We start from the raw sequence: 14,988 nt of genomic DNA on the forward strand, positions 1-14,988 counted from the left end.
ATTGTTTATTTTTAAGCTTTTTTAAACTATATTTGTTCATTTTTATTATTCGTTCAATTAATACACGAATTCCTTAATGATAATAATATATGTATTTGATGCGATACTTCAACAAATATGTCTTTTATATTATAAATATAAAGTCAACGAAGAGGTATTCATTATATATTAAATAATCACTATAGAATGACTGCAAAATTTTAAAAAAATGCATTTAGTCATCTACTGATGTATTCTCTATAATTGCTCATTATTTATAAATTTTATTTATTAGTATTTTTTATTATATCAGAAATGTCTGGAAAAAAATTTGCCCTTGGCCAAAAAACTCACGGATTGGTCAGCAAAGCGGGGCGTGCGAGTGACGTCATTTCCGGTTGCATCAAATCGCTGGGGAAAGATGGCGGCGGTCATTACTGTGCGGGCTCCATTCGTGTTTATGAGACGCCTGGTAAGTTTTTTTTCAATTTATTTTGCACGCACATTACAGTTGCAATGATGTCTAAACGCATGCGCTTAAATTAAAACACAATTTGTACGCAAATCAGCGTCTTTAAGCGAGTATAAAAGAGAAGGGACGAACACTGGGCATGCATGAGCTGTGGAGACTTGCCAAGGTGTAAACAACATTAAGAAATCCAAACTGTTGCTGATAATGACACATCTCAAAAATGATGAGTCCACTTTGTATAAATGCTTAAACTAAGTGTTTAGTTAGTCATCAAATAGTGTTTATGAGCATTTATTATTCATGCTGTGGTAAAGAGTAGCACATCCTGTGGCATTTATTATTAACTGAGGTAAAGTTGGTTTTATATTCGCACATTCAGACTTACTCCTCAATAATATAATTTTAGCATAGCATTCTTTGGAAAATTATAAACAGGGAAATTATATTAGCAGCCAACGACTGTCAAAGTACAACATTGCTCAAAGTCAGTTAAAGCTAAATTACAGCAGATGTGAGAGCTGTGTGGAAGTGGAGGATTTCCAGCCTATAATATTGTAGTTAGTAGGTATTAGTAACTAAATCATTTTGACTAAGCTATGTCTTTAAAAACTGAAAGGGGACTGCTGACGATACTAATTAACTTTGCCATCTGAATAAACATAAACAATGAACACTGATCACACACTTACCAAATATGTAGAGACAGGACAATCAACACTAACTGGAATCACGTCTTTTTTTAAAAGGAGACGAGTGGCAAATCCAGATTTGACCATTACCAGATGCGAAAAGCCCTCGGGTGAAAAAGGTTCCTTACTAACATATTTTTGTCGCGTGTTAGCAGAGCACTGTAATCCACACACAAGCTCTGTTCTCATTATGATGAATTGGAAACAAAACCTTTGTTGCGGCACATTTATAAATGCAACACAACATGGCGTCTTTCTAAACACTGTAACAGGTTAATACAGTCTTCGAAGCTGACATGCACATTAATGAAGTTGCACCTCATTCAAAATAGAGCGTGCTGATTGGTTCGAACCAAGTCTTTCTCTAGAATTAATGATGAAGACTCTATGACACCACTTTGTTTGCACCAGCCGGTATAGACAGCTAATCTCCACGCTGGAATTTATAAAATGATCTCATTGCCGTGATGATGTTTCATAATGTATCTTCAAACCAGAAGAAGGAATTTGTAATAATAACGCAAAAAAAGAAGATTTTTACTTTTCAGTGAAATAGATGTGTCCTAATAGTGTTCTTAGCAACGTGGGACACGTATATGACTGTCAAAAAATGTGTTTTGGTGTTCTGTGACCCTTTAAATTGTGCTAATGTTGTTATAAAGTTATGCTTGCATGCTATTTATGACCGAATATTTAAAGTTAGTTATCACGGTAATCAATAAAGGAAGCCTGGGAAAATTTTTACTGTTAAAAAAATGAACAAATGTGCGAATATAAACCCAATTTGATCAAAATATGTTGTCATAATCATCAAAAGTGCACTCTTCTGTTAAATAATTGTTATTTTTGTAGAGTAACATGTACAGACACTAGTTAAAACCGCAATTTTGATTTAAAAGTGCTTGTAAACGTGTATATTTATACTATTCTGTGCTGTATTTCAGGTCTCTGCACGCCTGCACAGAAACTGCTGCTCTAAACTGCCAGCCGCTTGTCTTGTACTCAGACCTCACTCGTATTCCCTCGTTGCTGGAAGGCAGCATCGCTATTTTCACACTAGCTATGGTGAGTTTGAAGTCATTTGTTTTAAGCCTAGTTTTTCTTTTTTACTCAAAACCATATGGTGAACGTGAAAAAATGAAAACGTTTACAATGTGAACGTTTTTACCACAGTGTAGTTACATTTCTGTTGCTTGTCCACAGTGTTGTTCAGAAATACTGCATTTCTACAGCAGTTTAGTAGGGCTTCTGCTGTCGTGATGTCCTAAAAAACGTTTCCATTTGTTTTTTTCATTCAATTGTTTTCCTTCTGATTTAATGCAAAAATGGTTAGCCGTTCAAACCAACAATACAGCTGTGGCTGATGTGGACTATTTGGCCCCGTTTACACTGTCAGGTCTTGATGCCCAATTCCAATTTGTTGCCTATATCTGATTTGTTTGCCTGTCTGTTTAGACGTTGTTTTAATTGTGACCCAAATCCAATTCATGGGTTTACACTTGCCATACAAATTACAATGTCACGCATGTATAAAGGCGGGTTCTAGCATCTGTGCCAAACTAGCCACGGTGGAAGAAATTGTCTTGTTTTTAGCTCTGCGAAATATGCCAAGTGTAGTATAAAGCCTGGTTTATACTTCTGCGTCAAGTGACTGGCGTAACCCATGGCGCATGCAACGCGCATTGCTGTGCATTTATACTTCTGCGCACTGTCTCTGTTGGTCTGCATTAACACCTCCAAAAAGCTAGTTGGCAGTGAGGTGTAAATGTTCCTCTGTGTCGAGTTTCTTCGCCTGTGTTTTGCTTTTCCTGAACACTTCCTTAATGTACAAGTGGCTCAAACTTGCTCATTTTGAGGCAGGAACCGGCGGACGTGCAACAACTTTAACTATGAGGTAAACAAAACAACACTTTCCATCCGGAGCTCCTTCACAGGACTCCACACTTGTAAACAATCACTCCATCGGGGTCGCGCCATTCTCGCGGCTCTCGGTCCCACCCAAACCTGTCAGCGCTACCAAGCCGACCAATCACAGAGCTTGCGCTACGCGTCGTTGCGACGTGTAGTTACATTTTTTGAGAAGTGCACGTCAGCGACGCCGACGGCCACTGCGCAGGGCTATGCGTCAGCGCCGTAGCATGCGCGTGCGTTTGAAGCATAAGTATAAATCAGTCTTAAGCAGTGAATGGTTTAGTCCAGATTTACCCCCACGCAGTTTATGTAATGGTATAGCCCTGATGTGTGTGTGTGTAGTTGAAGATGTAGCCTTGCCTGTGTGCGCACTGGTGTTAGAGAGAATAAAGTTGTTCTATGTGTAGCCTGCAGTGTGTGTATTAATAGTGACAAAAAGCAAAAGTTACAACACGAAGTTCGGCCAACTTTAAAATGATTTTGAGGCGGAGGTGGGAAAGGGCCGTCATCGCAGCACAACGGAACGGAATGCCTCAATTCGGATCTGCCTGTTTACATGACAGTCGCATTGTCACATATACGATCTATATCTGATTTATTTCCACATATAAAGGAGGCCTGAAACCGATCTCTGAATATCCGAATGCATGCGGGTTTTTTTTCGTGTTTACACGGTCATAGAACAGATACGATCTGTGTCACATATGAGTAAAAAATCGGAATTGGGTCACATTTAACTGGCAGTGTAAACGGGGCCTTCAAAGTCCCTGTGAAGTCAAAGTACATTATTTAGATGTTGTTAACATTGTCAGTCTTAAGGTTATCTTTAAGCTAGTGCGCTCTAAAACTGACCAAAGTCACATTTAGAAGAAATAAACAATAAACTAAATGGATCAACATTTTTTTTGACGTCACTTCATACTTTTAGTTTCTCATCAAACCTTCTGACCAATCAAATGCTCTCTAGGATCTGACATGCCCGCCCCTTCAAGACTCTTCTCTGTTGTTTTTCGTTTGATGTCCTTGAGCTCAACTACTAAAACAAAACGCTATTGGCTGTTTAGTTTTGAAAAGGGTAGGAGCTACTCCACATACCTCTGGTTACACCCAATCTTCATGTTTCAGTTGAAATTGTGACACGTCGAACAAAAATACACATTTCAAAGTACTTTGTGGTATTTTTAAATACAGAAGGTTTGGTATCTCATGTCACAAATCAGGTTACGCTGTTAATGACAATTCTCTCAGACCAGTTTGTGATTAGCAGGGTGTATAAATCGCGTTATGGTAATGGTATAGCTCACTTGAAACTAGGCATGGTAACAATAACTGTTTTCAAGGTATACCGAAGTTTGGAAAAGTCAAGGTTTTAAAACTGCCAAAATTTTCTGTAATACCAATCCTAAGGTATTTGTACAATTTCTAGGACAATAGTATCTACAACGGAAAAGGTCTCCAAAGATGGCGTTTAAGTTGTAAATAAATCAGTATTTTTAAAACCAATAAAGACAGCAGAGGTCAATGATTTATTATTATTTAGCCATGTTTACTGTTCCAAAATGTCACAAAATAAAATATATTGAGTTTAAAGGGGAAAAGATAGTTTTTTTTCACCCAGACATTTAATAACACCTTATTTTAGAGCAGTGATTGCAATATTGTGAAACCGTGATATTTTTATCCAAGGTTATCATATTGTCAGAATCTTATATCGTCCCATGCCTGTTTGAAATCTCAGCTGAGGTAGTTATAAAAGCACTACTAGGTACAAAATGTAGTGGAAAAGTGAGCCGTACTGTATTGTGTAGTGTCATGCAATATTTCTTATTCATTCAGTAAGAAAATCAAGAAATTCTTGGAATTACGTCAAAAACTATGATGCAAAAATATATTTTTGTTTCAGTAATCATTCATTCATTTTCTTGTTGGCTTAGTCCCTTTATTAATCCGTGGTCGACAGCGGAATGAACCACCAACTTATCCAGCACGTTTTTACACAGCGGATGCCCTTCCAGAGGCAACCCATCTCTGGGAAGCATCCACACACACTCATTCACAGCGGACAATTTAGCCTACCTAATTCCCCTGTACTGCATGACTTTGGACTTGTAAGGTAACCCACGCGAACGCAGGGAGAACATGCAAACTCTACACAGAAATGCCAACTGACTCAGCCTAGGCTCGAACCAGCAACCTTTGGGCTGTGAGGCGACAGCACTACCTACTGCACAACTGCGTTGCCCATTGCGTCGTCACTTTTAATATAACAAAACAAAAAACACAAAACAAAAATAAACACATTTTACCAGCATAATTATTCACTTTCAACAGACAAAATAATTAAATTTTCCTTGTCAGCTGGAACACAGACACTTTTATCAACAAAACTCTGTCTGAATTTTAGAGGTTAATTATATCCTACAGTTTTTGTCATGTTATAATATTTACAAATGTGTACAAGAAACATTTTTGACACCTAAAGTAGCTTTATCACATAATTGTTTTCAAAACAGGAAATGTCTAAAAAGTCTTTACAAATTTCATACGGCCCTAATATACTCATTAAAAAACCTGTGAAAAACGTTATTTCTAATTAGCAGAATGTGTTTATAATAATTTTATGCTGTTTATTGCAGTCACAGCTCGACCAATTGTACAGTTCAAACTCTCCGACATTGGGGAAGGAATTATGGAGGTGACGGTTAAAGAATGGTCAGTTTTATTATTTAATAAATTCATTTACACACAAATACCAGCAGTGGGCGCCATTATCCACATTATTATACTCCCATCATCAGGTATGTGAAAGAAGGCGATAAAGTCTCTCAGTTTGACAGTATCTGTGAAGTGCAGAGTGACAAAGCCTCTGTCACCATCACCAGCCGATATGACGGAGTAATCCGCAAGCTCTACTACGATGTCGATTCCATTGCCCTCGTCGGTAAACCTCTCGTGGACATCGAAACGGACGGCGGTCAGGGTAAGCAGTTGACAGTTTTGAGTAAGTGTTGGTTTTTGTAATGAGTTGTTTGAGATTTTCTTTGGCTCTTGCAGCTGAAAGTCCTCAGGAGGACGTGGTGGAGACGCCTGCTGTGTCCCAGGAAGAGCACACGCATCAGGAAATCAAAGGACACAAGACTCAAGCCACTCCTGCGGTCAGACGCCTAGCCATGGAGAATAATGTACGTAAATGCTGGATTTGGTTGTAAATGTAAAAAAAAAAAAAACGTTTACATACATCTAGTTTATTTTAAAGTTAAAGACATGCAGTATTTTTATATGTGTAATTGTGATTGTATTTATTTATATTAGTTTATCAAAACATAGCTATTTGTTTTCAGGAAATTAATTAATTTTATTAATTTAAATATTGCTATTTAGATATTGTTTTTGTTTTGGTTAATTTCCGTACCTCATTTTAACTTTATTTGTTCTTATTTTATATTTTTTTTATTTGTGTGTTATAGGTTTATAAAATATTTCTATTTTACATTTTTAGCTGTCTTTTAGTTAACAAAGCTGGCAAAAAACAAACATTTGTTTTAAAAACTTTGTAACTAAAATAATGATACATTAGTGAAGTATTTAGTTAGTTAACTAAGTGATTATTTGAGTTACTGTTGCCTTTCTATCAGCTTAAACCAGTCTGGCCATTCTCCTCTGACCTCTGGTTTCAACAAGGCATTTGTACCTACAGAACTGCTGCTCTCTGGATATGTTCTCTTTTTCAGACCATTCTCTGTAAACCCTAGAGATGGTTGTGCATGAAAATCTCAGTAGATCTGCAGTTTCTGAAATACTCAGACCAGCACGTCTGGCGCCAATAGCCATGCCAAGTCACTTAAATCAGCTTTCTTTCCCATTCTGAGGCTCAATTTAAACTGCAGCAGATCATCTTGACCATGTCTACATGCCTAAATGCATTGAGTTGCTGACATGTGATTGGCTGAGTAGAAACTAGTGTCAACAAGCAGTTGGACAGGTGTACCTAATAAAGTGGCCGGTGAGCTTAAAATGAACTAATTCATGAAACCTTGTTATATATATATATATATATATATATATATATATATATATATATATATATATATATATATATATATATATTACAGCTTTGTATTTGTTAATATTTGAAGCATATCTGAGTTAAAGAGATTATATATATTGGAACACAAGATGTGTTATTAGGCCTATATATATATAAGTGTAATTACACAGTAACTAAAACCTGAAAATCAATATATTCAAATAAAAAGGGTAACTTAAATTATATTAAATAAAACAGACATTTAAAAACAACAGCATTATTATGTAAAAACCAAAGCAAAATCAAACCAAGTAAGTCTAAGCAAAATCAAACTAAGTAAGTCCTACCTTATTTCCCATTGAATATTCAATCTCAATTACATCATGTTTTAATATAAACTACATTTGAAAGTTGGGCATTAGCGAACAGAAATCAAATCAGCATCGGTGGGGTTTTTTTGTTTGCTGTTGTCATCAGGGGTCGTAAACTCGAGCGCAGGACGGGAAGTTGCTAGGCAGTGGAGTAGCATTATAAATCAGCGTCATGAGATGTAGCTTCTTTCTATAGACAGTCATACATCCTCTGTGGAGAGTGCTAGAAAATAAGATGGCTAGCCTGTCAGCATCACATAGTTAGAGGAATTGGTGTTGTTACCATGGCCACAAGTAGGGGGCAGGGTGAAGTGTGTAGCAAATCAGACAAGCCTAGATCTAGAATAAATCCGTTTAGCCCATCTGTAGGCCCACACGGAGTCTGGGTGCCCAGAATTCTGCAGATTTCTAGCCTATCGTTGAGTCTATTTACTTGTGTAAATGAGTGTACATTTATATTTATTCAGTTTTTAAATGAAATACAGTAATATTATTGACTAAAATGAAAATTTTCATCAGATTTATTCACAATACAGTTTGTGAAGTAATATTTTCTGTCTTTTAGTAGAGATATTATAATAATGAGACTTGCTTTTTTTACCAAATAAAGTGGATCTAATTGGATTTGCATTGTAAACATTAAATACGTTTAAAAGGTATTACTTTTTATTTCATATATTAAGGTTTTAGTTATGATAGTTACAAGTAACAATAGTTGTAACTATTGTAACTCAGTGACATTTGTGGAGGTTTAAAGGGCCATGAAACCCCCCTGTTTTAGCAGGGTGTTTTCACACCTGTAGTTTGGAAAAAGTCAGCAAAGTGGGTTTGTCTAGCTCTGTTTAGGTCGGAGTGTCGGGGGAGGGAAAGATTTGATTAAAAATGGGAGTTTCAATTTGGGCATGCGCTGACTTTCACAGAGGCAAAACAAACACACACACAGGGGGAAAGATAGTGACTGTGTTTAACGACAGTGGAATGTTTGATACTGCACGTCGTATAAGATAAAAAACCTCTGCATTTCTCGGTAACTCAAATGCACTCGGTAGGTCGGAAAGCTCTGGGGTAAAAAATATTCCGTACAAACGTACTTCTGCCACGTCGCATGCACTGATCCACATGTGAGTCCAGTTGTGCTCTCATAGCTGGAAAATGAAAACAAAACCTTTGTTGCAGCACATTAAAAAAGCAACACTGACGACCTGTATCTCCAAACAATTTATCTTCTTTTCCCATTTGTTTTGGCAACACAACATGTCGTCTCTCTGCCGTCTGAACACTGTTTCAGGTAAAACAGTCTTCGAAGCTAGCATGCATATTAATGAAGTTGCCCCGCATACACAATAGAGGGCGCTGATTGGTTTGAACCAAGTCTTATTCATGAATGAATGCAGCACACTCAGAGACATAACAAGGTACTCCCAGGTACAGACGTCCAGTCTACACGCTGGAATACACACTAAAATCTCATGGCCGAGACGCAGCTTCAAAAATTTGTTTCAAACCGGAAGAACGAATTTGCTCGAAATAACGCAAAAACAACCAATTTTCACTTTTTTCGTGACCCTTAAATTCGAAGAATTCGAAAATCAGTATGCGAGAAGTACCCGGATGACCTACTACTTCCGAAGTGTGCATCGAATGGATGCTTCACTATACCATAATGCCCCGTGAGAGAATTCATGAATGGGATTGAAGCGACGCAACTGACGTGGATGGGTAACATGATCACGACAAAATGAGTAGTAGGAGATTTCAGACAGCCCCATGTCCACAAAACCGTGAACAGAAAAGCTTCTGTGCTCCTATTGGTCAACATCACGCACATCAGACCTGTTGGCCTCTCAGTGAGGAACTACATTTGAAATAAGTGTATATTAATAGGGTGAGTGCCTGCCTGTCAAAACAGCAGCTGTGTTTTAGTGTAACAAGACATACACATACAGGGGACTAATATTAGCAGTATTTATCCTTTTTCAGTCTTGTTGATATGTAATGCAAGTTGTTGTATGTACTCAAAAATGCTCCATTTGCATCAATGTCTTTTCCTTACAGATCAAACTAAGCGAAGTTGTCGGCACTGGAAAAGATGGACGCATTCTCAAAGAAGACATCTTGAACTTCATCGCCAAACAAACTGGGGCCATTTTACCTCCAGCACCCTTCCAGGAGATTCGTCCTCCACCTCCTGCGGCTGCAGCACCTTTAACTCCATCTGCAAAGGCAACTCCACCGAGTGTACCTATTCCTGTGATCCCTAAACCTGTGTTTACGGGCAAAGACCACACTGAACCTATTAAAGGTTTGTTTGCTGGCCTGTTTTGATTTGTAACTCGGTTCATTTACTGAATTGACAAACATGTTCATTTACAAATTTGTTTGACGAAGGCTTTCAGAAGGCGATGGTTAAGACCATGTCAGCAGCACTGAAGATCCCTCACTTCGGCTATAAAGATGAAGTAGATCTGAGCCAGTTGGTCCGGTTGCGCTCTGAACTCAAAGGTCTGACTGAATCACGAGGAGTGAAGCTCAGCTACATGCCCTTCTTCATCAAGGTACAAAAGAAAGCAATTTGTTGTGGGAAAAACCCTTGATCATGCTTTCTCTTGATATCGGTATCTTCTTTGTAAACAGGCAGCGTCACTCGCCCTTCTCCATTTTCCCATTCTCAACTCGTCTTTGGATGAAAACTGCACAAGTATCACCTATAAGGTAAGGTTTTTTTTCCAGGTTAAGATCAGTTGGACTCAGACATGGTAGATCATTGACCATCGGTCTTCTCCAGGCTGCTCATAATATCGGACTGGCGATGGACACAAGTCAAGGTCTTCTGGTTCCCAATGTCAAGAACATACAGATGCTTAGTGTTTTTGAGATCGCAGTGGAGCTCAACCGCCTTCAGATATTGGGAGCATCGGGACAGTTGGGGACCTCTGACCTCACAGGGGGAACGTTCACACTCTCAAACATTGGATCAGTAGGTTTAGGGCTGCAGGAATGGTGAAAATTAGGGGTGTTTGGAACTTAACATTAATAATGTTGTTGCTTTTGGACAGATTGGAGGAACCTATGCAAAGCCGGTCATATTGCCGCCTGAGGTTGCTATTGGTGCTCTTGGGAAAATTCAGGTGTGTAAAGTTGAATTTCTTCTTTTTGTGCTTTGTGAATTGGGCTTTGGAATAATGAAAAATTGTTTCATAATACAGCTTATTATTATACCTTGTTGGTCTATGGATCACTTTCAAAACACAGTTCCCTATGTAGAAAACATTTCGTTGTCATCTAAGGTGTCATTTTTGGCCAAGGTCTAAGGCAGAATCAATTATGCTAAGCTAATTCTATAATGCACTGTAATAAGGTTTGAATAAAAACAAAAACAAAATGGCCAACAATACATAATTACATAATTAATTGTTGAGTGCAAAATTACTCTGTCATTCAGTCCTATTCAATACTTGAAATTAGATGTGAATGGCTCAATTTTCATCAAGATTAAAGGGAGAATCATATGCTTAGGCAATCAGATAACGCACCGTGACAGGGTTGGTATAAAATCCTAAATGGCTAACAAAAGCAATTCACTTTTTGTTTGCGTAATTATTCACTCAGTGCTACTGCGTTTTTTCAAACATGCTTCATGTTTCCTGCATTTCAACCCACACTACAGTATTGCAGTTAGCTTAGCAGTAGGGTTGGGCGATGTCAACCAATTTGGCATCGTACGATGTCTATTCTAAAACATTGCGATGGCCGATGTTGTTGTAGGCGACGGTGAGTAAATTATTTATGAATAATGAATTCATTCATAACTAATTAATTATTTGTAGCCTACTGTTTTATCTACCTGACCCGCATGGTCTTTGTTTTACCCATAACCAAATCACAAATAAAATAAAGATAAGTTACACACAAATTTCCACCTGTCAATCACTTTTTCCGCAGGCCACTGGCATGAATAGGCCTAGGAGTGATCTGTGTCGTTATAATGGTGTTGTCAAACAGGAACCAACCAACAGTATCTGAGGTTTTCGCTAAAATTACTAAGTACAAGCGTGAAAGTAAAAGATTGAAGTGGTGTACTGAGACAAGATGAGTTAAATATCATGTTTACCAACTATAGTGAGAAGCGATCCAGCGATACATCCGTGATAAACTGTCCGACGTGTCTGGGGTTTTGTGTTTAAAGCACCCGCTGACTGCTGGAGCTCAAACGTCATGTGCTGAGTGTGTTTGTGTGGTCTCATAATGTGCATTTTCAGCAGTATAGTGTCGCTAGAGAGATCTTATGAGGAGCCATTTTAAAATAAGATGTATTAGCGTAAATGGGCCGTGTGTTTTTTTTTTTGCGAGAGGGTTGCTGCTGCGACAGGGGAAGGAAGGAGGATCGTAATGCCGGCTCAGCATCGTAATGTCAATTGGCAATCGGCTATGGGCGATGGCATCATCTATCAACCCAACCCTACTTGGCAACATGCTAATTTTGCATTTGGTCAAAAGTGAATTGTGCAAATTAAATTTTAAATTGGTCCCAAATTGCTCACTTAATATTGCATTTACTCAGTAAGCTAACTAAATATGCAGTAGGTACACTATGTCTTAGAACAGAGCCTAATTTTTAAATTTACATGTTGCATTTCTACAGGTTTTACCTCGCTTTAACCACAAGGACGAGGTAGTGAAAGCACACATCATGAACGTCAGCTGGTCTGCAGACCACCGAATCATCGACGGAGCCACCATGTGTCGCTTCTCCAACCTGTGGAGATCGTACCTGGAGAACCCTGCCTCCATGGTCCTCGATCTGAAATAGAAAGCATACATCCTCCAACCACATCTAGACTCCGTGTGACTCCATATCCCGCCCCTAAAGAGTTTTTCCGTTAAACTGGGACACTGAGCTTTTTGAATCTTCATGACACGTTTGAAGAAAATTTCCACAACGGCATCAAGCTAATAACTGGCGTTTTGTTGTTTTTTTTCTTGTGGTTTATTCTCCTCTCGTTGCCTTACTGATAAAAGATGTTACATCTACCAGAGCGTATTGTGAACTGTTGAATGTTAGAGAATATGAACTTAATGTAGCAATATCGCATACCCACAATTTTTCATTTTCTACATACTTTAAAATCTCCAATGGTGTTGCACAAGGGTTTTAAAATCAGCTATGAGCTAGCAATTATGTCTACAATGTCACCCTATAATCAAACAAAAGAAATTATATTTTGTAAAAAGAAAGTTTATAGAAATATTATTACTATTATTATTATTATGTCTTTTTAAAACGTTGTATTTAAAAATGTCTTCTTGACGCAAAATATAATTTCTTTTTTGGGAATGAGACATGTTCATGATTCATGTTTTTTCAGTGCTGCTTTTCTTTCCAGTCATTGTTTTTATTAAATATATGTGATTCAAAATGGTTGTGGGGAATCTGCATTGAGACATTTTCTCATCTCCAGTGTGATGATTTAGTTGGCGTGTTCTGCCACTCCTGAATGATGGGAAATTCGTCATTGGATATTTGTGTGAGTGTGTGTGTGTGTGCGAATCTGCAAATTAGTGTTTTAATAAATTGTACATTTAAGGAGCCATTGTATTGTAGACCATTTAAAACTGTAAAACAGTGAGTGTGTTACTACTCCATCTTAAAACAAGACTCAACTGTAGGAGCCCTGATGAACTCAGCTGGTAAATCTAGTAGGATTTATGATTCTTTGACAAGTCAAACAGTGTTTAGTAGGGGGCGGAGCTTGTGTCTCATTCTCTGCTCAGTTTAAAGCTCCAGTGTCTCCATCTCTTCAGCACAGATTTTGTGGGGTTTTGTGAAGCATCTGTTATGGAAAAAAAATGCAGGTAAGACAGATTTTCTTAGCTACACCTAGTTAATTGTATTCTTATCCAATATTTTAAATGTACATTTAAACTATTAAACTTATATATCTACTTATTCAGCAACTAAATTAGTTGCTGAATAAGTAGATATATACATTTAAAATTGGTTTATTCATAATAAACTGATTTTAAGCATTCAAATTTAGTACATCTGTCTATGACAATTAATATTTTTGTTTCTGAATTTTATAAACATGTAAAACTAAATGCAAGTAAAATGTCTTGCGTCAAAATAACTCGTCAGAAACTTATTTTACACCTAGTTAATTGTATACTAATTCAATATTTTAAATGTACATTAAAGAACTTTGGTTTATTCAAATGAACTGATTTTAAACATTCAAAATTAGTACAGAGACAGAATGTAACATTTTTAATTTATAAACAAAACTAAATGCAATTCAATTGCCTAATGCGTCGAAATGTCCTCAGAAAATAAGATAACCAAAATATGCGTAAGATATTGCTCACTCATTCATCAAAACATTAAAAAATGAAACTTTTCCTGAACTGTACTTAAAATATATCAAGGAATAAGTGATCATAAATAAACAGAAGTGCAAACATGTATTGTATACAAAGATAAACCTAGAGATTTGAAATATTAGATCAAATGAAGACCTGACAACATTTATTTGTTATTTTAGGGCTGTGATCCTTGAGGACTTTTAACATGTCAACAATTTGCAGAAAATGTACCTGTCACGAAAAAAAGATTATATTTTGCAGTCTACTAAAACTGTAAACTGATATTTTTAAACTCCAATAATATATTGCTGTATTTTTCCTCAAAGTGCAGCCTTTGCGAGATTTTAAAATAAAGTTAATTGTTAAGATAGGATATGTTTTAACAATTTCAAATGACAGTAAATACTACTTTTTCTCCCAAGAAAGAGGAGAAACAATGGAAAGGACCACAAGAAAAAAGCAAAACCACCCTCAGAAGTAAAACATCCAAGGAAGACGCTCAAAGAAAAAGCAGCACCTCGTCATTAAATCCCATGCAAAAGAAAATTAAAGAACCGCTAAAGAAGGAACCAACAAGCCAAAAGTTAGCAGAAGTCAAAGCCGAGCAGTTCATCTACCAGTCCGTCCCAGAAAGACGCTTCTCCAGAGACCGGGCGTATGAAATAATAAAACGCATTGTCGACGAAAGACTGGAGACGGTCGAGTACAGCTGCGCATGCGCGGTTACCGCCAAAGAGCTCTCCGACTGCATTAAAGCGGCAGTAAAGAAGTTAATGTACGATCGATATAAACTAGTCTGTTGTGTGACCATCGGACAACTGAAGGACTCGATGGTGAACTGCGGCAGTAGAGCCATCTGGTGTCCCACTTCTGACACTTTTACTGAATATATCTATAAAAACAGATCTTTATTTGCTGTCTGCATCTTGTTTGCGGTGTATAAAGAGTAGGCTAAATGTCAAATAAAGCAGGCTAGCTAGTTTTGTGTCAGGAAAGAATATTGATAGCAATGAAAATGCATCACATATTCAATAAATTAAACATGACTACTGTAGATCTTTCTAATTGGTTTTATTAAACTGTTAAAAACACAAGATAAAGCCATTTAATTGTCAAATATGTTTACAGTATAGAGCCCTTCTAGATAGCCTAGCTCACAGTTTGCTGTTAATTTACATG

General features: G+C 37.3%; 2 protein-coding genes across 3 annotated transcripts; both read left to right on the forward strand.

Moving 5' to 3' along the window:
- Positions 1 to 372: 372 nt before the first annotated feature.
- On the forward strand, positions 373 to 13,036 carry dbt (dihydrolipoamide branched chain transacylase E2). Of its 2 annotated transcripts, none has more exons than XM_073936487.1 (11): positions 373 to 451; positions 2,085 to 3,581; positions 5,088 to 5,763; positions 5,850 to 6,031; positions 6,106 to 6,233; positions 9,505 to 9,751; positions 9,838 to 10,004; positions 10,084 to 10,161; positions 10,235 to 10,426; positions 10,506 to 10,577; positions 12,092 to 13,036. In XM_073936487.1, the coding sequence occupies exons 3-11, from the start codon at positions 5,672 to 5,674 to the stop codon at positions 12,257 to 12,259; spliced, it is 1,326 nt and encodes a 441-aa protein (XP_073792588.1). In that variant the 5' UTR covers positions 373 to 451; positions 2,085 to 3,581; positions 5,088 to 5,671; the 3' UTR covers positions 12,260 to 13,036.
- A 216-nt stretch (positions 13,037 to 13,252) lies between these two features.
- LOC110438299 (dynein light chain Tctex-type 5-A) lies at positions 13,253 to 14,759 on the forward strand. Its single transcript, XM_068216443.2, has 2 exons — positions 13,253 to 13,302; positions 14,232 to 14,759. The coding sequence occupies exons 1-2, from the start codon at positions 13,297 to 13,299 to the stop codon at positions 14,757 to 14,759; spliced, it is 534 nt and encodes a 177-aa protein (XP_068072544.1). The 5' UTR covers positions 13,253 to 13,296.
- The last annotated feature ends 229 nt before the right edge of the window (positions 14,760 to 14,988 follow it).

This window comes from Danio rerio, chromosome 22 (assembly GCF_049306965.1).
Source record: "Danio rerio strain Tuebingen ecotype United States chromosome 22, GRCz12tu, whole genome shotgun sequence".
Lineage (NCBI taxonomy): Eukaryota > Metazoa > Chordata > Actinopteri > Cypriniformes > Danionidae > Danio > Danio rerio.

Coding starts and splice junctions, on each gene's coding strand:
- dbt (XM_073936487.1), top strand. CDS start 5,672: ATGCTGTTTATTGCAGTCACAGCTCGACCAATTGTACAGTTCAAACTC. Junction 10,162..10,234: donor GCACAAGTATCACCTATAAG/GTAAGGTTTTTT, acceptor GGTCTTCTCCAG/GCTGCTCATAATATCGGACT. Junction 10,427..10,505: donor CACTCTCAAACATTGGATCA/GTAGGTTTAGGG, acceptor GCTTTTGGACAG/ATTGGAGGAACCTATGCAAA.